The sequence below is a fragment of the Anguilla rostrata genome, chromosome 9, assembly GCF_018555375.3.
Source record: "Anguilla rostrata isolate EN2019 chromosome 9, ASM1855537v3, whole genome shotgun sequence".
Classification (NCBI taxonomy): domain Eukaryota; kingdom Metazoa; phylum Chordata; class Actinopteri; order Anguilliformes; family Anguillidae; genus Anguilla; species Anguilla rostrata.
The window spans coordinates 22,031,131-22,057,329 of record NC_057941.1 but is presented as its reverse complement, the minus strand read 5'-3'; the positions used below and the strand labels follow the sequence as shown (position 1 = coordinate 22,057,329).

The window sequence follows — 26,199 nt, the reverse complement described above, 5'->3', positions numbered from 1 at the left end:
TATACACATAGAAACATACACGCACGTACACACACACACATACATGCACAGACACACATATGCACACACACAGAGTGGTACAGGTGGCCATTGGCAGCTTTCCTGTGCCTTTGTTTGTCTCTCATCTGAGTTTTATCCTGTATTATTAATCCACTGCTGTCGCTCAGTCATAAACCTGCCACCCACTCCTCTGATGCTGTTCACAAGCTCTGCTGGCAAAAGATGGTTCAGAAAAGCAATTCTGGCTCTTGTTCTTCTGCTTCAGTTTGTGAGTGCGTATTTTTATGTATGTGTGTGCCTGCCTGTCTGCCTCCCTGTTTATGTGTGCATGCAGGGACGGAGAGAGAATAGTCGAGGCAGCAATTAAATAATTTTAATGCGTGTTCGTCACACATTGTTCCACTGTGAGCTCGGTACAGTGCTCCACTTGTGCTCGTGCACACAGGGAGAGCGGACGTGCAGCGGCCGGATGGGCTGAAAGCCTTCAGGCGTGAGCCCTGTCAATAAAGGGCTCGTACGGCCGCCGTGATTACAGAGAGGACTCCGCGCCTGCGTCTGCTCTGTCCTCGGCTGACGCGCGCTCTCCCCTACAGGAGATGGCGTACTGAAATGGACAGACTGCCAGGAGCACACTGCGGGATTTCCGAAGTTCCCTTCCTCAAGCCTTTCTGAAGATCGTGCAGAGAAAAGGTAATGCTACGCGCCATGCTCGCCCCCGTCCACGCGCACCCTTCCAGGATGCATTGCTGCACTCTGGGCCTCAGATGTGACGTTCCCTCAGGAGCAGCTGGCCTGCGTTTTGAGAGCAGCTTCCTCTCTGTCGCGAGAGCTGCTGGGCTGTCTGCTTTGGAGGCTCATGACTCTGGTTCCCTTGGGTTTTGCATTGTTTCTTCAGGATAGTTGTGTTTTTGTTGTTTTTGTAAATAAGTCCCTGCAGTTGTTGCAGGAGCATGTACTCCTAGTGTGTACGCCTCAGCACACCCTAATTGCAGGGCCGTAGCGGTGGAGTGCACTTGACCACAGCGTGGCTGGAGTATTCCCACAGCGGGGGCTGGCAGCAGCCCCGTGTGAACCGCGGCCGGGGCGGAAATGTCAGGGCCACGCTCTCATAAACGAAGCCCCCCCCTCCCTGCCCCGCACCTCCGTCTTCCCCGCAGATGGGCTCTTTGAAAGAGGAGCGCTCGGTTTCTGTGTGACCTCCTGGTCCGCGGAGCGTCTCTGAACAGCAGGAGCATTCATGCCTGGCTTTTTGGGCGCTCTCCCAGCTCGTGGACGCACTCGAGCGGAGCGGGCCCGCGCCGGATGGAGATGTGTTTTTACCCCTCTGCCTGCTGGCTGCCGGCTGCGGGGCGCTCGAGGGAGCACGACACGGCTCTGTTTACTGAGCCCGGCTCCACCTGCCCGCCTCGGCCACCGAGCCGGCTCAGCGGAGTCAGCGGCAGCCGCACCGAGACCGAGACTATGGTGGGATAGCTCGAGGGAGGGGAAGGAAGTTTCTGGAAGGGAGGGAGGGGGGGTCTCGTACTTACCCCTGTATTGATTTAGTCTTAAATTACATGACAGCTGTGCTGAGCTGATTGTCTTGCATGCTGGGGGTTAGCACGCTGTCTCTTCTGTGGCTTCACTGGTGCTTCAGGAAGGCTGCCGGGGGGGTTTAGCTTGTTATGAGAAGGGATCGTTTTGTTGTTGGCTCTTTAGCGGCATGTGATGTCCGTACGGGAATCGCGTGCGGTTTTGTGTGTGCTTGTAGATGTGCGTTGTGGTGTTGTGTGTGCACTTGTATGTATGTGTGCTTGGTGTGCTGTGTGTTGTGGTGCGTTGTGTTGTTGTGCGTGCGTGCTTGTGTGTGCACTTGTATGTATGTGTGCTTGCGTGCGTGCGTGCTTGTGTGTGCGCTTGTATGTATGTGTGCTTGCGTGCGTGTGTGTTTGTGTGAATGCTGTAGGCTCTGCAGGAGTACAGGTCTGTGTTTGTCGCTCTTAAACGGGGTTGCATGCTTGGTTGCTGGACTCTGATGCCATGCCCTGCTGCTATGCCTTACGGCTGTGACTCAAACGAGCTGCAGTCCTGTGGGCTATGCTCTATTTTCCCTCCTCCTCAGCCCAGCTGTAAATTACCCAATGGATACGCACCACCCCCAGAATTAGGGTCAGCGCTTTTCAGAGAAATGGATCAAATGCACTCGCTCATGGAAGGGGAGCAGAAAAAATTTTAATCCCAGTGTAAGGAAATGATTGTGCCTCTGTAGCTGAGAAAGTGGGGAGCTGGGCAGTCTTCCCCCAATGCAAGTATTCCTCCTCTTGCACGTGCCGGACTGGGTAGCCTGTCGTGTACCTGAGATTGATGATTGATTGCTTTTGCCTTTTGAACCAGTTTTATTTTAATTAGTATTTAATTTTTTTTTGTATTTTCATCCCCACCACTGGGACGGTTCCTCATTGACTCATAATCACAGTCTTCTGCTAGACTGACAGTGTGCGACTCCTCATCCCTGAGTCCTTGTGCCACTGACTGGTGTATGACCCTTCTCACCCTCAGCCAGTCCGTGCCCCTGTGTTTATCAGGGCTTCGGGGGTAGCCTTTACCAGCTTACCAACGGCGGCAGATAACGGTGGGCTTTTCTCTAATGGGTCTGTGTGCGTGCTCGAATGCCGGCTTGTTACAAGTGAGTAATTAAACTTCATCAGCACCGGTGAGCATATGCACAAACTGAGCCGTAGTGGATTATGGGAAACGGGGCTTTGCACTCCTGTTCTGTTAGGCTTGAGTCACCCTCTGATTGGAGGTGCAGCCTATGTTAACGGGCAGGTGACCTAATTAAGTGGTCACTGATACCTGCATACATACGCATACAAAATATAAAGAGATTTTTCAGTTAGGATTCCGTCATGAAAATGAAATTAAACTCCCATTTCTCTGTCCCTGCAGCCTTGCTCATAGCATTTTGAGAACATTTTAAAAAAAGAAAATGTTCTGTAGCTATTTTTATTTTATCTCTGAAAGCTGAAGGCTGTATAAAGTCTTGCTTTTTTGTGTTGTTTTTTAACTAATTTTGTACAGTGTCGTCTAATTAAGGGTCTCTTCATGTAGCATGCAGATTAACTGCCCTGCAGTCTGCCCCCTGGCTTCCATGCTTCTATGCATTGGATTAAAACCCCAAACCACCGGAAGCGGACGGCAGATCCTCCTCCTTTTGTTTTCCAGTGATTTTCTCACCCGCTAAGAGTCTTTTTCTGTTCATCCCACAGCAAAGGCTGTGCAACTCCTCCTAGAGAGAGTCAGCGATCGAATAACCTTTTCATTTTAGTCCATATGGTAAAATCTAGTTTTAGGGAGATGGAATGGAAAATGGCCTGGTAGTGTGGAGGTTCACGCCGGTGCCGCAGGGCTTCTGAATCAACGTTTTACCAAACGGCCGTGTCTTCTGGCAGCCGTGGCCATCGCATTACGTGCCCGTGCCCGAGCCGTGTGTCCCCAGGGCTCCATGGCTAGTCCGTGCTTCTGTCCCTGAGTGATGACTGGATTTCTACCATCACAGGGCGTGGTGAACGTGACACGGTGATGGCCGTGTAGTTGATCACAGACAAGCACAGGTGCAGTGCAGTACAGTTCATGTTAATTTGCCAATTTGTAATCGATAATCGGCCCTTAATGGGGAAGGCCAGCCGGTCTCCAACACTTGTGTGACCGCGTCCCTCTCACCTACTCGGGAACAATTTACATTAATCAGGTACATGGAAAAAAGTTTTTACACAATTCTGCTTCTGTCTGCGACGCGTCCTCTAAATAGGTTTGTAGCACATCTCATCTACTGATAAGCCGGCATCTTTTAGATTTCCTATTATTTCCCACCATCTGTGCCTCTTCACTTTGATCAGGAAGGGGAGGTGCTCAGCGGCAGGCTGCAGTGCTTTATCATTTCCAATTTCTTCAGAGGCACAGGATGGCAGTGGAAGCGTCTCCCAGGGAAGACAGGGGCTAAGAGAGGATCAGGCAATAACGTCTCAAGCACCTGGGAAATAATCAGCGTCGGCTGCCTTTTTTCTTCCCTCCTCTTGATTGAAGGCCCCGAAAGTTCTCAGCCGAGTTCCGAGCTGTCCTCTGATGTGGTAATGGGTTTGCCTCTCCGAAAAGGGAGAAAAAATAATTTATCGACTCACTTTTGAAACGCCTTGTGTTTTCCTGTGTGTGTTTTGCACATGCGTGTGTTTGCTCTTGTGCGTGCATGTTTGTGTGTGTGTGTGTGTGTGTATGTGTGTGTTTGGCTGGCTCAAACTGGGTAAAACACGTGCTTGCACATGCGTGTGTGCTTGTTTGTGTGTGGCTGAGTGAGGCCGAAGCACCTTGTAGGTGTGTGTGTCTGTGTGTCTTTGTCTCTGTTGGTTTGTGCGTGTGTGTGCAGTTTGTGTGTGGCTGGGTGAGGCCCAAGCACCTTGTAGGTGTGTGTGTCTGTGTGTCTTTGTCTCTGTTGGTTTGTGCGTGTGTGTGCAGTTTGTGTGTGGCTGGCTGAGGCCGAAGCACCTTGTAGGTGTGTGTGTCTGTGTGTCTTTGTCTCTGTTGGTTTGTGCGTGTGCTTGTTTGTGTGTGGCTGGCTGAGGCCGAAGCACCTTGTAGGTGTGTGTGTCTGTGTGTCTTTGTCTCTGTTGGTTTGTGCGTGTGTGTGCAGTTTGTGTGTGGCTGGCTGAGGCCGAAGCACCTTGGAGGTGTGTGTGTCTGTGTGTCTTTGTCTCTGTTGGTTTGTGCGTGTGTGCTTGTTTGTGTGTGGCTGGGTGAGGCCGAAGCACCTTGTAGGTGTGTGTGTGTCTGTGTGTCTTTGTCTCTGTTGGTTTGTGCGTGTGTGTGCAGTTTGTGTGTGGCTGGCTGAGGCCGAAGCACCTTGTAGGTGTGTGTGTCTGTGTGTCTTTGTCTCTGTTGGTTTGTGCGTGTGTGTGCAGTTTGTGTGTGGCTGGCTGAGGCCGAAGCACCTTGTAGGTGCGTGTGTCTGTGTGTCTTTGTCTCTGTTGGTTTGTGCGTGTGTGTGCAGTCTGCCAGTGAGTCCGTATGGTTCCCTTTGCTCAGCTGCACCCCCGCATGCTGATGATGTAGTGCTCCGATTCCCAGCTCCCCACATAAGGCCTGCCGCAGCTGTTCTCACCGCCACCGCTGGTGCCAGGCTGTCCCCACACCCTTCACGAATCAGGGTGAGGAAGTGGGCTCACCGCAGCAGAAGGTCCCCACACGCAGCCGTTCCTCAGGTTCTCAGGGGAGGGATTCGGCATTAAAGTCAGAGCGTGGTGACGTCTGCCGGCTCCCGCTAACCCGGCACGCGCTCGCTCTCCCTCCCTCTCGCCATGAATATTAAAACGGGCTCCATATATGTGCTGCATGCTGGCTGCCCTACTTTCCTCGCTTGTTTAATGTTGGCTGCGATAAGAGAGTGGGCTTGATTTCATGATGCAACCTTTGCGTGGGGAGGTTTCTGCGGGCTCCTCCTGAGCCTCTCGTGGCAGGGGGAAGGCACGATCGTAAACAGGTATGCTATTTCCGGAACTCTCCGCGTGCGTTGGGCTGTTGTCAACAAGAAAGGTACAGATTAACGAGAAGGACTCATTTCAGCAAAGGCCTATTTTCATTGTTTTCATACTACTTTTGTATTATTCATTTCCTGAACCAAATTGATATATTAAACTTGCATAAACCTGAAGTATTTGAGCCAAGCCTTTCCAGCAGTGATGCCAGGCTACGAGTAGCATGGTACGAGCTAGGAAAGCTCTAACCTGCGGATTCAAAAACAGAACATGAAACCTGCTTCACCTATTTGCAAGATTTACGTGTGATAATTTTATTGCCACAGCTAAACTTTCTGTTGTCTTGAGTCACTCAATCAGTCTTTCTTTGCTTTTTGGTGGGGAGGAAAACAAAAGAAAACGGAGCATTAATCAAAGTCGACGAGCGAGGGTACAGGTCAGAGATTGTTGCCGGGAGGTCGAAGCAGAATAATAGGCGAGTGGACAGGCATGTTTGCACCCTGAGCCTGTCTGTGGCGGCATAGGACTATGGGAATTATCTTGGATGAGTCATTTACAGATAATTCCTCACAGTGACTGACAGGCTGAAGGGTGCATAGCTTTTGACACGAAGAAGAGGAATGAAAAGGGGCGTGCGGGTGGCGGGGGGGGGGGGGGGGGGGGAGTGGAGGCTCTACAGGACTCGCAGCCCGTGGTCATTCCAATCCTGAGACTCATTATACGCACTCCAATGCACTGGGCCATGAAGGGAATGAATAAGACAGGTGGTAACGGCACTGTGAGCCTTCCAGGCCTTACTGGATACAGGCTTCAGAACCTAATGGAGGCCATCTGCAGGCCACTCCACCAACTTGTTTCTTGTCAGAACCTGGAATGACTCAAACTGCTAGGTATTGAAAGTGCTATTTCCACCCCAAAATGAAGTTAACAACCTGCCTTTTTCACTCGGGGCGGTTGACGAATGGAGCTTACGATTACAGCACTTGCTCTCTGATGGAGTATTCAGGATGGAGTTTTAATCTGGTAGCAGCAGCTCTGTTCACCAGATTTATCACTGTTTGCAGCAGAGTTTTTCCCCTCCATTGCTTTTGAACAGCACAATGCCGAGACGGATTTCAAATGGCCCTGTTACAGTATAAACACCTTGAGACCGGGTGGGCACGGGGAGTTTTGCAAAGTGGCGCTAGTTAGTCATGAACCTTGGAGAAAACAAATGTCTTTCTGTGAAGACATTTAGACAAAACGCCTACATGTCGGTGTTTCCCTTCAGAAGAACTGTACTGAGCATGCAGACTTCTTTTCACCTCTGTTCTGCCTTAATATTTTATGACACAGAAGGTGCCGAATTGGCCTTATTGCCTTCGACTCCCTTAACCTGCAGTCTTCGACCTGAGGTTAACCTGTTCTGTTAACCTGACCTTGGTCAACAGGCGTTATGCCATACAAACTATCGCTGAAAAAAAAACTACAAACAAAGGTTTTATAAACATTGTCACACACACACACAATACTGAAGGGAAAATATTAACACAAGTCCAGTGTCAAAGCGATAGAATTAATTGTGAAGAAAACTAGCAGAAAAAAGCAAAACTTTAAAAAGAAAGATGAGATTTTGTCGTTAGAACAACTGTGTGTGCGGAGCCGTCTGATTGGGCTGCTCTTCGAGAGCCTGCGGGCCAGCGATGGGACGCCGCCCGTCCATCGACCTCTTCAGACGCTACTGTGTACACATCCCATCCCCCGGCCCCCGGGTCCCGGATGCCTTGTTTTGAGTGGAAAGCCCTCTTTGTTAATCCATTGAGCCCGGGGCCTTTGTGCAGGTCTGGGAGACTCCAGGACAGGATTCCCCACCCGCATTCATTCCACGGGCCGTCCGCTTCCCCCCCGAATCATCGCAGCAGCACAGAGAACCCGGTTCCATTCATCACAACGCCCACCCCCCTCACCCCTTGTATACAGGGTCTCGTTCCCACCGCCAGCTGATCGATGAGTGACGTTTTGACGGACACGACCCCGGACTCAGAATCTCTCCTCCATCAGCCGTGAACACACACCCCTGTCAGCACCCGCCCGGTTGCAGCACGGGCATGTTCCGCTGTCAGAGGTGCATCCCTTGGACGTTTCAAATTCTTTTCAGTTGTTTCTAAGGTTCAGGCTTGACAACAATTCCAAACATGTAGGGTCATTAGCTTTTTATTAAATATTAAACAAAAGCATTCAAATGTTTTTGAAATGAAACATTGTGCATTGTGCTCCTATTTCAATTCATCTAGGGTCTGCAGTGCGGGGTGTTTCGAATGCGGCAGAATATAAAATGTTTTTTAAATGATTTATTGCACCCAAACTTTTGAATTAATCTCGACTGCTGCCATGCTTCAAACACTGAGTATGTATTTATTTTGAAATTTTCCATCTGAGCTGACACCAGCAGAGAGATTACGTTGCTGAGGGTTTGTAAATAAAACAGTGGCTGATGTGGATTTTCTTTTATGTTTCAGTTGTTATAATCAAAAGTAAAACCAAAATGAGTAAAAGAAAGCTCTCAACTTCGAAAATGGATCCTTTAAATGGCCCTTTTGGGAACTGTAATGCCCTCAACTCCCATATACGCGCTTAAGTGGAATGTGGAACATTAGCCTATCTTCCAGTACAGGGCATTTTCTGTGTCTCAGCCAAGCTCACAAAATCTAAAAGCATCAGTGTGTAAAATGTTTAAATCAATAGCTTCTCTTTACCAGGCATGTAAACAAAGCCCCAACACATCCCTAGCCTCTGTTCTTCTTCAGGCATGCCGAATACACAGATCTGCATGCCTCTCCCAGAATCCTCCTTTCCCAAAGCAAAGTTTGTCATATTTGGGTTCTGGAGCAGTCTTCCTCTTTGCAGTCTTCATCCTTGATTCTGCTAACATTCTCCAAATAACATGCAGTGCCCTTCGGGGACTGGCACGCTACCCAGAGATATGTTAAGCAGTCCCAGCTGTGCGCAGTGAGCAGCAGGCTACAAAAATAAAAATAATAAAAAGTCCCTCTGCTTCGCTGAGGCTGATGAAGCACCAACTGTGTTCTAATGGACTCACCCTTGGGATTGGCAGCAAATCTTTTGAACCGCGCTCGATCTTAGCGGCGACAGGCTCGCGGAACGCTGTGGAAGTTTCCAGCTCATTATAGGCCTGTGGCAGATACAGAGAAGCCTAGTCCCTGTAAATCAGAATGCCTTTCTCCTCACGGTAGTGTGAAACGGGACCAGAATGCACAAAGGTACGGGGCTGAGAGAATATCTAAGCAAAACGAATGGTGGAAGGATGAGCTGCCAGCATTATATTAAGGGCCAGGGCTTGTGGGTAGGGGTTTATTTAAGTGCATTTTGAGTGTATCTGAAGTAAATTTACATTGAAAGTTAAAATGAAAGTAAGATTCTTTTTTTTTAATTCTGTGTATATCGAACATGTTTTTGTCTTGCTCAGTGTCAGTTGATATTCAGTTTATATTCTTTGCCTCTATGGCAGAAAAGAAGCACTTTAAACATTCCCTGGCAATGGCTGCTTTGGGGCACACAGAGGTAACAGCAGGTGCCCGGACAGGAACTTGGCCAGGAATAAATAAATGTCCTTCCTGTCTCACACAAAGCTCAGAATTGCTGACTCACTCCTCACAATCCTCATGGTAGTCTGTTGAGAAATACCTGTCAGGGCATTTATATTAAAACATCAAATCAAAGCTCCTATATTATAACAAGGTGAGAAGTGATGTGAATTGGTCAGTGTCAGAATAGGAGGTGGATTTGGTGTTCTTGGTTGGAAATTAATTTACTTGAGGTACCATGTTGGACTATGAATGAGTCTGACTTTTTGGCAAACACTCGCTAATATCCTTGAAGAACACATTTGTGGGAAGCCCGAAGACGGAACAGACATTATCTTTTCTGATTTAGCCCCTCTCGTGACATGCAGGAGAAACACGGGTGTTTATCATACAGAGCTGTTGCTCAGGATGACTGCCTCCGTGGTATCTGGACTCCTGTGTCCCACTGACAGCAGCGGGCCCTGTTTTTAGTGAAACTATTCTCGTGTGGTTCATTTTGCACCCCCAGAGAGGGGGAAAAAAAGAGGATCTTGACCATGATTGTATGCCTGATACCAGAAACGCAGCCCTACTGACGTAGCCGGGATGAAAGGTTTGCGCTAGTGTGCTCGTGTATTTGCAACGGGGCTCTGCAACCACACCCGAATACAAATTATCTCTCTAAATCCTATCAAAGCCCGCGTGTTCAGAGTGTGTAATTTACCGAGGCAGAGCGTTATCATGCCTCTTGTTTTCTTTTTTTTTTTGGTCTCACTTCCTCTCCCGAACCCGAGACTCCTGCCCGCTCTGTTGCGCAGACCTGGCTTCCCATAGCATTAGCACGCAGTTAGCTGCTCACCCCTCTCCTCTCTTGCATTCCACTAATTGCTTATTTGCTCTGTTTTAAGTTTGCTGACTAGATTTAACTTTCACCATCTGAAAGAGAGACCTGCAGCACCTGTTCTGAGGAAATAAATAGTCTGCGGCAGTAGTCGCATTCCTGTGCTCTGCGTGCATTTGCACAGTACCACAAAGAACATTGTCTGCTAATGCTGTTGGAACGCTAAGTAACTTGATCAGGGAAGATGGGCATTGTTGAGGATATTGCTGTGGCCTGTACAACTGCTGCTATGTGTTGAACATTTGTGCTTCATCACAAACAATATCAGCTGAAGTCTGCAGCCATCCTTAAATTTAGCTTGAACTTACTGTCCAGTGTCGTCTGTTTGTGTACATTGTATCACTTTAAGACTCGACCTTTTTGAAAATATTTGCTTAAGATTTACACTCTGTTGCAGTTGAAAAGATTTTTGGTCTTGTGAAGTAACAGACAGTGAATCTGCTGGCTTGTGGTAACCTCCTGTTACTCCACTTGAGATGATGTCATCGTTAGCCTGCATGCATGTGTGTCAGGTAATCCTGTTAACCTGATCCTGCATTTTATACATTTTGGGGGAGGGATGGTGGTGGAGGGGAGCGACATCTGGCCAAAGAAATCCAGTCAAATTTTGATGAGATCAAATCCCAAATAATGACACCTACCCTCCCCCACAGCTGTACAGAAAGAAATGGCGTGCACTTCCCTCCACGCAGGTGAACACTGAAACCGCGGTGGAATACCATTCTAGGTCGAGGTTTCAATAGTTCAGCCTGTCAAAAGTTCAGAGAAGCCATTGTTTTGACTATTGTACTGTTGGTGGATAGATGTTTGCTGAATTAAGTTTGTGAATGTTTATATTGGTGAGTGATAGCCCTTAAAGCAAACCTTCCCTGTAGCAACAAATGAATTGTACATTTCAAATGGCTGAACGCAGTTGTGATCTTTTTTTTTTTCTTACTCCACATTGGTCTATTTTTTCATGCATTATGCATGATTTTGCAAATGGGTTACTAGACTGCATATTTCTATTCTAAAAATGGTAAATTAAAAGCATGAACCCAGTAATACAATAACTTTTATGAGCGAACTTTCCTCTATTCTCGACTAAGATAGCGAATAGAATAGAAATGGCTGCACTGAGGCATAGCACAGCTATTCCAGCCATTAGGATGTAATGTACCACCAACAGATGTCTTTCACACAGTACACTAAACCTGCTTCTTGTAAATTAATGGGTCAAACTGCTCTGCATTTTAAGTGTTGTTCTCATTCCTGGGGGTTTTGTACATTGCAGTGTTCCAGAATGCTTTTTGGTATCCAACACTTGGCGGGTACTGTGAATAGGCCTGAGGCTGTATTCACACCATATGACATTTTATAGGGTACATAGCGTTTATTTATTTATATTGTTCTGATCAGCGTTCAGTGTAGATAGTAAATTCACCTATCACAGCTAGCTGTATGTGATGTAAGCAGTAAGTGCTTATTCTGACGTGGCTTAGGGGGAAGGTATATTTAGTGTGAAGTGTCTGTCTGGTGTGATTGGTGGCACTGTAAACCATGTTATTTTCTTCAGCACTTTGCCTTTATTTGACTGACGCATCGGTCACCTGAAATATGTTGAAATTAATTGCGTAACCGTACCAACTACCAGTGACACTTAAGCACACACACAGCACACACATTCTCGAGTGCAAAGAGGGTTTGAAAAAAGTTTGAGAGAGCAGGGAACCTTGTCTGGCGCGTAGGCCTAAATTAAGCAAATGAAACTGGGGCGATTGTGATCTCATTTGTCCTTTGAATGATGTGAGTGTGAGGTATGACTAATCACCAAGTGAAAAGGAACACCCTGGAGTTAAGCAACGGTTGCAGACACAGGATGACAGTGATGATAGGTCATTACGGCTGCTTTAATAAATTGCGGACCGCTCAGGCTAGTTGTTGATGTGTTCTAAAGGTGCAGTTGGGGGAATTTTCAGAGCTGTTACTGTGACCTAATCTGACAGGTCAAGCTCTCATGCAGTGACCGTTTCCCCCTATATTTCCTACAAGCAATCAGCATTTCAGTTAAAATCAATAAAGGTCAAAATTTCTCCCTTTTTCCCCTGCTATTGATTTTGTATTGAATGTCCTCCACACATTGTTTACTGATGCCACTAATGCATAATTCAGAGTTTTTAAAAGGCCAGGTTCAAAGCAGTCCCAGGAGATGCTGTTCTTTGACAGTAGCGTTGCTGTCTGAATGTCACCTTTTATTCTTGAAGTTAACTGTTATTAGAGAATGAAAATGACGCTACCGCCAGCTAGGTCAGCCCTTTGCCGAACGGTTGTAGGTTTTTTGGTAGGTCACTCACTCACTCTTCTGAATGCCACAGTGCTCTTGCAGATAAAATGAAGCTGAGCAGAACAAAAAGACCAGTCTTTCTTGACAATGATACTCTTGGTAGCAATATTAGTTACAGCTGTTAAGTCTTCAATGTGCTAGATACCTGCCTGTGTATTGCGCGTTTTCGACAAATGCGCTTCGGCTGAGAGAAGCTGAAGTTGTTTGCCTTAATTATCTGGGACGTAGACAATTGGTTATGCGCAAAATCGTTTTTTTGACGCATATTAATGTTCTAAAAGTTGATTCGCTTCTTTAGCAGTGAGCTTGTTCGCCCTGTGCAAGCGTAAGCTTCGTGAGGGAAACTAAGTAATGAAAATAATAGCATGAATTGTACATTGAGCAGGCCCAACACGCAGAGCCGTGACACAGCAACATTAAGAGGAAGGGATTCGATGCGTATCGTTTCCTAGGTGATTAAGCGCTTCTAGTAAAGAATAGCTTGATTTCAAAGGGACCTAACGTCATGCTGATTGGACGACTTGAATGAAGCGATCCTGAACGGCAGTGGAATTAGCTAGCGTAGCTCCGGAAAAATAACCCGTCTCTCAATCAAGAGAAAGCTGCTTCGGATGCCGTGTGTGGGTGTTTTATGGCTTCTGAAATTTCTCGGGCTGCCTTCCTCTGATAAAATTGTCGCTCTGCCACTGAGCATTGTGAATTCTCACTGGCAATAGTCAGAATACCTGCTGTGTGCGGGGGTTTATATTTTGTCTTAAATTGATGAGGCATGATTTATCATTCCTGTTCCCATTCGCCCCATTCTTCTGACTCGGTTATTTAATCTCGTACAGTGCCACGCCAGGCAAAGGAATTTATTAAAGGACGTATTTTACGTCAACCAGCAAGGTCAGCTATCCTTCATTTATTGATGCCCACAGTACCAGTACTCTCTCTCTCTCTCTCTCTCTATATATATATATATATATATATATATATATATATATATATATATATATATACATATACAATATACATATATACTTCAATATTAGTGACGTGTAACAAAGATTTGTTGCGTAAAGGCTGTTTATCATGAACAATTAACAAAAAAAGGCTTTCCTCATATTATGATTAAGATGTGACTTCCTTTTTTCCACTCACTTAACATTGGCATACTTTACATCTTAACAAATTTTACTGTTTTCTGCATAGCATAAGGATTCACCCAGGAGTCATTTCATTTAAACAGAAATTCAAGATGTAGAATATAGGACATGGTTTCTATGGTGACAGCAATTTAAAGGTACACCTTGCAGTTGTTAAAATTTTAATTGGCTAGCCTGAATTTGATTAGTATGAGATGTGTTCATGTGGTTCACGACTGCAAATGACCTATGTTACTAAAATGTGTTGCTGGGATTTTGTATTGACCTGTGCAGATGGTGAACTTTGAACAGGATGTTTACATCTTCCATCTTGTTGAAATGGCCTTGTCAATATGCTGTTTATTCAAGATTAAAATTTTCTAGCTTGCGATGAAATAAAGCAGTTAATTAAAATGGAAACGTACAGGACGAACAGTGTTAAGCAGTGTCTGTTTTGCAAGGTGTGAAGTTTCTTTCAGGAACGGTCATTTGTGAAAGTCTGTTGGAAGCTGTCAATAGCATTTGTACCCACTGGCTGAAGTTATGAAGTGGCCAATGAAAGGGTTAAACCTCTGCTTTAGTATGCATGCAGCTCAGATTACCAACACCCACATGTAATTCTGATCACTCATCTTCTCTTTCTCTTCTTCACTTTCCCCCTCTCATCTTTCTTCCCTTCTTCCTTTCCATTTTTCTTTCCTGTCCTTCCATTCACTCTGCTGCAATTTCCACTTATCCTCTCCTTCATGTCCTCCCTAAATTCCCTCTTCGTCCTCTCCTCCCTCCCTTTCTTCCTCTCCCTCCCCATGTTCTTTCTCTGTCTCTAACTCATCCCCTCTGTGATTGTCCCTCTCTCCTGTCTCTCTGGTGTCACCCCTCCCCTCCCCTCCCCTCTCTGACAGGCAGCTCCAGCAGTGAGCCGGTGTAATGGAGGCAGGCAGCGGGGCTGCTGCTCTGGGGAGCGCGGGCACGGGACTGCTGGGGGCTGCTGGGACCCCCGACTCCGCTGACAGGTACAGCGCGCGCGCCTCCTCCCGTCACATCTCCGTGCGCCGCGCGCGCGTCTCTGTGGGTCCGCGTCAGCGCCGTGCGTTTGTGTTTATGTTCATGCGGCATGCGTGCGGAGGGCAGGACCGGCTGAGCGAAGTTGGAGCGATTGTGTCTGCGCGTGGGGGCAGGTCGTGCATTCTTTTGGTTTTGTATGCACGTGTGTGCTCGTGGGTGGGGGAAGGGGTCAGTGAGGTCTGTGTGTGTGTGCGTGTCTGTGTTGTGTGCGTCCACACACTTTTTTTCTCCACAGTACAGATTTAAGGCAGACTGTGAGAGAGAGTGAGGTCAGTGAGAGACTGTTTCGGAGATTTGTTTATTTTAATCAAAAAATATTCTGAGAATCCTTACAGGTGCTGCAGTGTTTGATTGAAGTACTTGATTTATGTTCTACTGCTAATCTCTCCCCTAGGGGTTCTCAAACAATTTAATACTTCCTTATTATATAATTGTTTCAAGATTATGTGGTAATTTATGAATTCACATTTATTTTTTTGAAATCACATAACCAGAAGTGCTGGTCTGTGTTGACGGGCAACCCAGTGGTGGTGTGGTCATATTGGCTTCCTCAGAATGCTGTGGGAGTGCATTAGAGAGGATAACCCCTGGCCCATGGGCTGGGCTCAGAGCGGTCTCTTCCTTTCAGGATTGCCGTCCGGCCCATTCAAGTCCCCCCTCCTTTGGCTGAACCCGCTCCGCATCGCTATACGCTCGGGGTTGCCATGGCAGCACCAGCTTAGCATACATTAGGCGTTAGCACGGCATTCACCGAGAGGGAAAGAAAGCAAAAAACTGTTTCTGTTTTCAGGAAGCCGTCCGCCCAGCACAGAGGAGGGGTACCCTTGCCCCTGTTCAGCTTGAGACACCCAAATGGTGTCTGACTGCTCCAATACTCCCTCTCTCTCTCTCTCTCCCTGCTAGCTCCTGGTTCTCTTTCTTTCTGTCCCCACCCCCTCTTACCTCTACCTTTTCTCTCTTTCTCTCCCTCCCCCTTCTCCCTGTCTCTCTCCCTCTCCATTCTATCTTCTAGCTGCTGGCTCTTTTTCTCTCTCTCCCCACCCCCTCTCTCTTCTCTCGCTTCTCTCTCTCTTTCTCTCTCTTCTCTCGCCTCCCTCTACCTCTCCCCCCCCCGCTCCCCTGCCTTTGGAACATCTAACTCCGTTCTCTAGTCTGCCTCAGGCCTGATCTGAGATCAGATCCTGAGCGGAGGCTCCCGGGGGGGGTATCGCCGGGGCAACCCGATCCCTCCACCTCCGCTGATCCTGCGGGGGCAGATGTGGGCGGAGTGCCTTTGTGCCCGTGTGACGCTCGCGCCGAAAGCCTTCCCGTGCCGCGGAGCCTCGGAGCCGGCCCTCCCGTTCCCACGTTAGCGGCTGCTCGCGTTTCAGGTGCCAGTGTTCTCGCTGCCATCATGGCGCAGGGGATTAGGTTTGCCGAAGCGCCGGCTTTGTTCGCCCGCAGTGACGGAAAAGCAGCCGGGCCATTGTTCGTCCGTCATCGGGCCCGTGTACGATTCTCACTCTGGTCTTTCCTTTTTAAATCTCCTGGACTAGTCAAAGACCAGCAGCGGTCAAAATGTAAACTAAAGTTAATTGGATTCTACTGTAGGCTGTAAACAAGCCTACGGGTCATTCCATCAGTCTGTTGCAGCCAGTAAGCTTCTCTGTCTGTGCAAACAGTATTACATCAGACCTGGTGCCTGATGAAGCATGCATGCTGTATTACTGATCATGAATGCACACGCTCAGAAAACGAAAAACAAAAACACTCCTTTTTTCATGAGCTTGACTTTCACACTCTTTCAGTGTAGTCATATCGGTTGCTGAATGAATGTGCGGGCAGGCATATTGTCCGTATTAATGCGTACTATGGGGAAATTGTCTGGTTTTTGGCGCTTGCAGTTGTGGGAACAAGTGCTCACCAGTCCCTTTGGCTAAAGCAGCTCAGCGCTACAGCGCCCTCTAGCTGCTGTCACCTGCTAGTGTGTCCCAATAAGTCAGGTAGGCCCACCTCTCACATTTGGAGTCACTAATTAGTTTGATTGACCATGTGAAGAAACAGCTCAGCCTAACTTTTTTTTGTCAGCATTCGACCACATTAACCATCTGTTGTTTTGAAGGGGGAGTGTTTTCATGAAATATTTAGCTGGTTTTAATGCACACTGATGGGTTTCAAGCTGTCATATATCTGTAGACTTTATAAAGGCTGAATCCAAAGGGATTTTCATCTGCGCAGATGAGTACATCAATGCACGGCATGATCTAGTTCCGATGTGTCACATTTTGGATGTTTTTCTGTATGATCAACAGCGTATCAGATGCTTTTTAAAGTGTCACGTTGCTTAGTGTAAAACTGTATTTTCATGAAATATTAATGCAGCCTTAGCATCCCACTGGGGAGCTGACCTTTATTAGTTTCCTCCCCCCTCCCTTTACTTAATCTCCAGCACTACTCTACTCCTTAGTATTCGCATGTTGATACTTGTCTAAGCCTTTCAGTGAAGTTTACACATTTGTTTTCTACCTTACAGCACCCTTTAAAGGGTCTGTTAACAGCTTGAATAACCAAATAATTCAGATCTTTTAATCAAGATGGCCGTCGTGAGATAAAAGGGAAATATAAATGCGGTGGATATATCTCTGTAAAGGTGCCAGAAACAGACTGTTGGAGCTCCGCATTAGCAAGAGCCCGTCTCCTGCAAACATCCTCGCTCCTTTGATCTGTAAAATCAAGATTTCCACTGTGTCGGAGAGGAGATTCCTTACATTCACATCCAGCTGCCTGCCCTACCTGTGTCAACACCCGGCGTCCAAAACTCCCAGCAGGCCGTTGGCCAGGACAGACTGTGGAAGAAGCCTGAGGCGCGAAACATCTGTGCTTTCGCTGGCAAGCCCAAACTGGGCCTGCGTTCCCCCGTCCCCTCCCCTGCCCCTGGCGTGAGCGTGCTCAGATGCAGCCAGCAGGGCCCTCCTGCCTGGCCCACGGCGGCAGGGTGAGAGTTTACCCCCCCGTCCTTCAGCAGACTCCCGCCTCCGTCCCTGACCCTGAGCTGTACATGTTACTGATCACTGAGCTATGTCCACCATGTCCTCTCGATGGCTGCCCTTCTCTGCTTGTCCTGAAAAGCCTGTGCCCCCCTCTCTCTTTCTTGTCGAACTAAAAATGTCCTCTCTGATGGAGGAGGATCAATCCGCTGCATGCCGGTTTGTTCTCTTCGATTTTATATTCGCACATGTGCCTCATCGTTGCGAGGCACAGCCCAGCGTGAGAACGACAGAGGCTATCGACCCGCCAGTATGGGACGGGACCTCATCCGCTGCGCTCATGTGACCTCACTGGGGTCAGTTCTAGCTTGTTTAAAGAGAGCGCGACATATCCGTACGGCCTGACTAATGGCGTACGCACCCCTCTGAAATGATGCTGGGTTCGGCCGGAGGGACCCCGGAGCTTTGCCACCTCTCTCTGCACGCACGCGCGTGGGCAGCGCTTCCTGAGCCCCCTTCCCTCAGAGCAGCCTGAGCCCCCTTCCCTCAGAGCAGCCTGAGCCCCCGGCAGGCTGCTGCAGCTGCTGTGATACTCCGGTGGGGGGTTCTTCTGTGCGGGGGCTCACCATGTTCCCCTGAAAGGCCCAGAAACTGTACTGTGCCTTCTATTTTTTGGACTGTAAATTTCCATGAATAAATGGAAAAGAGAAGGTTTTCAGGAGCACACGTTTGTCGCGCGTGCAGAACTGAATTTGACACTCTGAGCGGGACTGAGCCTCCCGTTTTGAGCAGAGATTGCACGCGATGAACGTTTCATTTGCTCTTAAACATTCCACAAAAAACGAAATCCACGTACTGATAAGCCCAAGGATATTAAAATGACGCATGTCATTTGCGCCCTCCTGTCTGCACGGAACTAGTATTGGGAAGAAACGGGATTGGTGCATCTCATTTCCATTGCCACAATATATTTCATTGCTCTGTCACGAGTCACGTGTCCATCGGTGTTCGCCATTGAACCGTTGATGAGAAGGCGATAGTAAGTTAAAAGAGCAGCGAGGAAGAGACTCGCCAGCTGTGTGTGCCAGCGAGGTCCTACTTCCTGACAGTATCCCCGAACTGAACAGCATGTTAATGACCCCCCCCCCCCCCAAACTGCAGGTACCAAAGAGACTATTTTACAGGGCATCTTATTGAGTTTATTCAACCTGCTTGCCCAGCAGTATCCTTAAGAAGTGGGTGGAGATTGAGACCAAAGGAGCGTGTGTGTGCGTGAGGATCAGGTAGCAGAACCCCCCCCCCCCCGCCCATTCTGTTCTTTCTGTTTTTTTATGCCTTTGTTTTTCTTGCACAGCTTCCAACATGCCGCATAGTCGCACACTCTGCCAGTGACAATCATCAGTATCCTAAAATGTCATACCCATTTGAGCTTATTGTTAGCTTAGTGCTTGTGTTTCATTATGTTAGTGTTTGTGCAGCCCTCTGCATTTCAGCTTGATAAACACCTTGTTTATGTTTGGAAAGAGGCGAGTATGAGAGAGGGAATGTGTGTGTGAAATCTGTTTGAGAGAGCGATAGAGAGCGCGTGTGCGGGTGTGTGTGTGTGTTCGTGCGTGTGTGCATGTAGAGATTTCTAGTCCTACTGGGGGTTATGCAGCTCGCAGTACACGCCATCAGCAGAAGCCTCTGTATTACAGTGCAGTGTGTTGTCATCTTAGCAGAAGGAGAAGTAGAGCACACTGCAATATGCCCACGTCTTAGCTTTTCTCCCCCTATTTCATGAATAGCCGAGTGCATCCATTGTTGCGTAGAGATCGATGCGTCAATACAGCTTCCATTTGAAGACTGCCAAATTGCCAGGCCCATTCCAGTTCAGAATTATGTTCCTGGGGGGGTTGCCGTTTCCAGTTATAGTGAACATTATTCAAAGGCTCAGTTTAATGCCAATACGGAAAATGAAAGCCTTATTTTTTATGAAATGCAAATAAAAATAGCAGCTTGGAAAAAAGTATTTAGATTTTACAGCATTAGCATTGTAATGCTTGTGTTCAGCTGCATAGCCTCAGTCGCGCATACATTAGACCATTTAACACACTGGAGAGTGACGTAGCGGTGTCAGTGCCCGACCCTGACCCGACTCCTCTTACCCCCCCAGGGGCCTGAGGCTTGGCCGACACCCTGAGGAGGACGACATGGTGCCAGAGCTGGCCCGGAGCATGCACCCCCGCGAGAGACCCGACTGGGAGGAGACCATCAGCGCCATGGTACCGAGCTAGCCCCCCGAGCTACTGACCCACTGTCCCAAGCTAGGCTCTCACTCACACGCGGCTCACCACCCGCTACTCTCCTCACACCTAGACTACTCCCTAGCTCTCCTCACAACGCTAGCTCTCCTACACCTGCCCTCACCACGCGCTCTCACCCACAGACACAGAGCTCTCACTCACACATGCGGCTTACAGGCTCTCACTCACACACGCTAGGCTCTCACTCACACACTAGCTCACTCCACCGACTCTCACTCACACACGCTAGACTCTACTACGCTAGACTCTCACTCACACTAACTTAACAGCTAGACTCTCACTCCACCGCTGCTCTCACTCTCACACACACGCTAGGCTCTCACCATCCTCACTACACCGCTAGGCTCTCACTCACACAGCTAGGCTCTCACTCACACACGCTAGCTTCCCCCAACTCTCACCCGCACACGCTAGGCTCTCACTCACACACACTAGCTCTCACTCACCACGCTAGCTCTCACTCACACGCTAGACTCTCACTTACACGCTAGACTCTCACTCACACACGCTAGACTCTCACTTACACGCAACTACCACCCGCTAGGCTCTCACTCTCACTCACACACGCTAGGCTCTCACACACACTAGACTCTCACTCACACACGCTAGGCTCTCACTCACACACGCTAGGCTCTCACTCACACACGCTAGGCTCTCACTCACACACGCTAGGCTCTCACTCACACACGCTAGGCTCTCACACACACTAGACTCTCACTCACACACGCTAGGCCTCACCACGCTAGGCTCTCACACACCTAGCTCTCACTCACACACGCTAGGCTCTCACTCCACACGCTAGGCTCTCACTCACACACTAGGCTCTCACTCACAAGCAGCTCTCACTCCACTCACACGCTAGGCTCTCACTCCACACGCTAGGCTCTCACTGCACACGCTAGGCTCTCACTCACACACGCTAGCTCTCACTCACACACGCTAGGCTCTCACCACACACGCTAGGCTCTCACTCGCACAGCTAGGCTCTCACTCACACACGCTAGCTCTCACTCGCACCGCCTAGACTCTCACTCACACACGCTAGGCTCTCACCCGCAGCCACGCTAGACTCTCACTCCACACGCTAGGCTCTCACTCACACACGCTAGGCTCTCACTCACACACGCTAGGCTCTCACTCACACACGCTAGGCTCTCACCACACACGCTAGACTCTCACCGCACACGCTAGGCTCTCACTCACACACGCTAGGCTCTCACTCACACACGCTAGGCTCTCACTCACACACGCTAGACTCTCACTTACACGCTAGACTCTCACTCACACACGCTAGACTCTCACTCACACACGCTAGGCTCTCACTCGCACACGCTAGGCTCTCACTCGCACACGCTAGACTCTCACTCACACACGCTAGACTCTCACTCACACACGCTAGGCTCTCACTCACACACGCTAGGCTCTCACTCGCACACGCTAGGCTCTCACTCACACACGCTAGGCTCTCACTCGCACACGCTAGGCTCTCACTCACACACGCTAGGCTCTCACTCACACACGCTAGGCTCTCACTCACACACGCTCTCTTTCTCTTGAACATATGTATCCAGTCACACATGAAATCCCAGATCACAGATCCCTGAATTAGCAAATAAACGTAAATAAAGATGGCATTCTGTCTGTGAAAAGCAGCCAGCTGCAGTGTTATCACATTTTCAATCTGTCCATTTAGCGTTTTATTCATGCGCATTGTGCTGGGATTGAATCTGCATAAAAAGAATAAAAATGTTGAGCAGACCGAGTTTTCATTAAAAGATAATGTGTTGTTAATCTCTTTTGTGATTGATGAAATGGAGTGTTCTCAAAGATAAGTTTTCGACAGTCCCACGTAAGACATTAGCTTGTCTTCGATAAGATGTTCCCGAGTCTACTATCACTAATGTATTGTAATTATCTTTTGCCCTGATTCGGAGCTGTTGAATAAGTTGAAGTAATGATGATTTTACGAATTCAGCTTCATGTTGTCAGTATTCAGGTATTAAAAGAAGGAATCCGTCTCCATGGAAACACTGCCGTTGTCTCGTTTGGTTCAGAAATGCACAGTCAAACTGGCTGTGGAAAGGAGTTTTGTGGGCTAATGAGTTTGATAGGGATGGAAACATATTATTTACCGAATATGTAAATTCATTTTTGCATATCTTGTTTAAAGTTCCCTTATAAAAGATAATAAATGAGGAATATTTGGTGAGTATAAAATCCAACTTTTGATATTTTCAGAAAATGTTGATTTCATGCATATTAGACTTTGTCAATTCATCGTGTCGTGCTCTCATTTCAAATATTATGTGCATGTAGCCCAAATATGTAGACTGCTTCCCAGCACTGCACCAATGATTGTGACCCATCCTGTTTACTGGTCTTAACTAGAAATGGGGTTTGCTGGTTCAAGTTGTACAGTGGCAAAGGGTTGTATGGAGCCAGCCTGGCTTCAGCTCTGTAGTGGAAAGTGATATAATGAGCCAGGGTGGTTGCAGCTGTGCAGTGGAAATGTGGTCTAATGTGCCAGCCTGGTTCCAGCTCTACCGTGGGAGAGGGGTGCGAGTTTCTGGATCTACCACTTGAGAAATATTCACTGCTGTGGTGGAAGGTGCAGCGCTTTACCACCAGACAGGGGGAAAAAACAGCTACTTAAGAAAACAGTGTGAATATTTTATAGGGACAGCTGAACCACAGGGCTGTTTTACTCTGGTCTTTCTCTCCTTGAGTTGAATGTCAGCACGGCTCAAAGCAGCGCCTTATCAGGGATCTCCTGGGTCCAGCTTGACTTGACCCTGGGTGTGCATTTTGATATGCTGCTTAAGTACATGATGTGATGATGTGTGGCTTCACAATGAATCTGCTACTTTTCCCTGTGAAGGTCATCACCCAAGTCCTGCTCGTCTGGCTTTCACTCATTTATTTTTCTGTGTGTTACTGCGTTTTTCCGATTTTTCTCTCTGTCTCTCTCACATACACACACACTCACATACACGCGCGCGCGCACACACACATACTCACTCTCACACACACGCTGTATTTTGTGTATGCGCCCATTGGTCAGAGGGTAGTGGATTGTTTTCCCAGCTTTTCTCTAGATATGATGTAATATATTGATGTAATGGGTACCCCACCCTTTCCCCGTGTTATTCACTAGTTTGGCGAGCTCTGAGCGGGAGGATCGGCGAGCAGTAGTTTGATTAGTGCTGCCTGACTGCTGCTCGTGTGAATGGCTGAGTGTTGCGGGGGACCGTGGATTGATTAGTGCTGTCTGTTTGTCCCCATGCTGACAGGCCCGCAGCGCGGAGGTCCCTGAGCTCGGTGCCGAGCCTCTCCTGCGATCCTGCAGCAGCACCGCCAGCATGAAGGTCAAGAACGTCAAAAAGTATGTGTGCCGCCGCACCCCTGCCCCGCCCGGACTGACCCCCCTCCCCCCTTCGCCCCGCCCTGACTGACACCCCTCCCCCCTCCGGCCCGCCCTGACTGACACCCCTCCGCCCGACGCCCCACCTTCCAGCCTCACTGACTGTCCACTCCGCTGGTCTCCTCCTCAGGTTGTCTTTCACCAAGGGCCACTTTCCTAAGCTGGCAGAATGCGCCCACTTCCACTACGAGAACGTTGACTTCGGAACAATACAGGTAAGGGATTGCGGGAGTTGATGTCACACGGTTTGGAGGAAATGGCTTGCGTTGATGCAGTGGCTTGTGTTGAAGGCAATGCTTGCAGATTCTCATTTGTCTTGGAATATACTTCACTGAGAGCTCAAGGTATGACGATAGCCACTTTAACCATTTAACCTTCTTGTAATGAAATGCTGGCTTGGTAGCTAGGTTTATTAGCAAGCTGTTTAAACGGAGGTAGCGCCGGTGCGATGCGGGGACCGATCAGCCCCGGAATTGGGCGTGGCCTTCAAGCGCCAACTTGGGGCTCCACCTGCTGTTCCCTTTTTTCCCTGCATTCTCTGTTCCTGGGAATAAAATAGAATGAAACGAGTCTTACCTCCTCCCTCTTCCACCGCAGATGAACATGCAGCACTTGTGCTCAGTTTTGAGTCTGTTTCTGAGATCTCTCAATATATAACACTTATTTTCCATCTGATTTTATAAGATTATCTTACAATAAGCTACCAAACTGTCTTTGTAGGTGCATTTTCCAGAAGAGTATTCTTGGTATTACAGTTCTGTTGATGGAACGTTCAGTTTGATTAGCATTTCACTTCTGTTTCCATTGGTTAATTGGAGTCCAGTTATCACATGCCTATGTGGATTTGAATAGTGATGGTACTTAGCATCTTTAGACTCAAAAATGTAATGTAATAAATGTAAATAGGTAAATGGGCTGAAGGCAGGTATTCTTGAATTGTTTCAGGAGTGAGGAGCTCAGTCTGAAGGATGTATTACCCATGCAAATGATGAGTGCCAGTGCTAATTGCGGTAATTACAGACAGCGTGAATGCAGTGCTTCGTGTTTCATCAGATTCCTCAATGCCTGCCATTAAATGGCCCTTTTTTGTTTTTGTCAAATGCCTCCCGCAATGTCATTTCTTGCTCCCTTCTTGAAGGTATATCTTCTTGAAAGTATATCCAGTATACTACAGAAGCCCCTCGAGGGATATAAGGTGATCCAAGCCTGGGAGATTGAGAGTTCTGCGGTGCTACAGGGAGAACTGGCCACCAGGCTGGCTGTGTGGGAGGAACAGCCAGTAGAGAAAAACACTCAGAGTGCAGACACGCCGAGCGCAGAAAATCCCCGTTTTTGAAGTCACACGGGGATGTGGAAAATCGTGAGTGATCAGACCTTCGCGGTGTCCAGAGCAGGCCGTGCTCTGAATACTAATCCCCCTAACGAGGAGGGACGGAGCACCGGGGGTCGGGGCTCAGTCAGGGAGAGCGCTCGGCGGCACTCACCTCAGGCTCACCGTAATCACGACAGAACCGCCGGTCAAGTTCCCGTTCTGTTGCTGAAAACAAACCAGTGTCGCCAATCTATACCGTGTGCTCAAACAAGATTTAAGGGAGGCTGTTATGTCTAAGTGGAGTTAAAGCTGTTTGCACCCCCCCCCCCCACATCTTATTTGCAGTGCACTGTAATTGCACATGTACTCCAGTGGAGGGCAGCAGTCGCTTGGCCCTGCACTGCAGGAACGGCTTCCCCTCCCCCCAGGACATGACGGCAGCTGAAACATTAATTATTCTCTTTACAGTGTGTGAGCGAAAATGGGGCATCATTATGGCTTATTTCTGTTCAAAACAAAATGAATGCACTTATTGAGGAGGAAGAAGAGAGAAAACGTTGCAGGGAACAGAATGCATCGTGACACATTTGCACATTTAAATGAATCATTATTTTTCTCCATTGCTTGACAGTGTGGTTGAGGAACCCTTTGATTTCTCTGGTGTAGAATGAGGATTTCATTGTACTTTGGCAACAGAAATGTTTTTTTTATTTATTGTCATGCCAAAGGAGCGTGCTAGCACTAGTGAGAGAAATGGTTAGCCAGAAGTGGCCACTGGAAGAGTGAGCGTTAGTCGTGCTCGTAGATCAGTCCTCTTGATGTGAATCCCTGTCAGGCTGTCCAAACACACTTTCCTCTCCAGCACTCATCCCCTAGCCCCGTCTCCTCTTCAGATTATGAGATCTGTCACATCACTGTCACATGTTAAAAGGGCTGACATCTCTCTGCCACTCAGCATCTGAAGGAATGAGATCACACTGTCACTGAGTAGCTAAGAGATCTCGCTGTCATTCAGTAACGAAAGCATAGCTCACTGTCACTCACTAAGAGAGACCTTACTGTCACTCAGTAACTAAAGGAGATCTCACTCACTTGGTAACTAATGGACAGATCTTTTTGTCTCTGAATGAAAGATCTCACTGTAACAGTATAAAGTACCACTGAAGTCTACCTCTAAAATATCTGCGCCCTCTAGTGAGTGCTTTGATTAATGCACTTTTTTCCAAGCCCCCATACAGTCCTACTGCTGTGTGTTTGCTACTTATACTTGAACTAACACATCTAAGCAGGGGTTGTTTTACACTTAAAAAATAGTGTTACCTTTACTGAATTATTTCATTATATTCTGAAATATTGGATTTAAGTCTGGTTGTGACACTTAGGTGAATTTGTACTCCCATTGAAGGACAGACCCCATTGGGGAGATTGATTTGGCCTTCGTGCTGTGGAATTAAAATGGGGAGCTGTAATGGTTGTCAGGCCTAAAGTACAGGCATTGACAGAGGTTTAAGTAACATGCTGACCTCCTTTTTGTTCCGTGTCTTAATGTGCTGTTCCTCTTTCTATATGTATGTATACCTATTTTGCATATTTGGGCTAAGTAAGAGTTTACAGTATTTGATCTAATATATAGTTTTTTTTTGTTTTTTTTAACTCCATGTGGAAAATCGTCCACTGTGTGTCAACCTGATTATGGCACTATATATAC

General features: G+C 47.8%; 1 protein-coding gene across 7 annotated transcripts in view; it reads left to right on the top strand.

The window, feature by feature from the left end:
- Positions 1–26,199, top strand: part of arhgap32b (Rho GTPase activating protein 32b) — a 118,483-nt gene that overhangs the window by 27,063 nt on the left and 65,221 nt on the right. For 3 of the 7 annotated variants that reach the window (XM_064351051.1, XM_064351043.1, XM_064351046.1), the window contains 5 exons: positions 594–690; positions 14,324–14,434; positions 19,608–19,716; positions 23,049–23,140; positions 23,310–23,394. In XM_064351051.1, the coding sequence (XP_064207121.1) occupies positions 14,349–14,434; positions 19,608–19,716; positions 23,049–23,140; positions 23,310–23,394 (372 nt within the window). In that variant the 5' untranslated portion in view covers positions 594–690; positions 14,324–14,348. The remainder of the gene's footprint in view (positions 1–593; positions 691–14,323; positions 14,435–19,607; positions 19,717–23,048; positions 23,141–23,309; positions 23,395–26,199) is intronic. The other 4 variants (XM_064351047.1, XM_064351049.1, XM_064351048.1 and 1 more) reach the window with 3 other exon arrangements.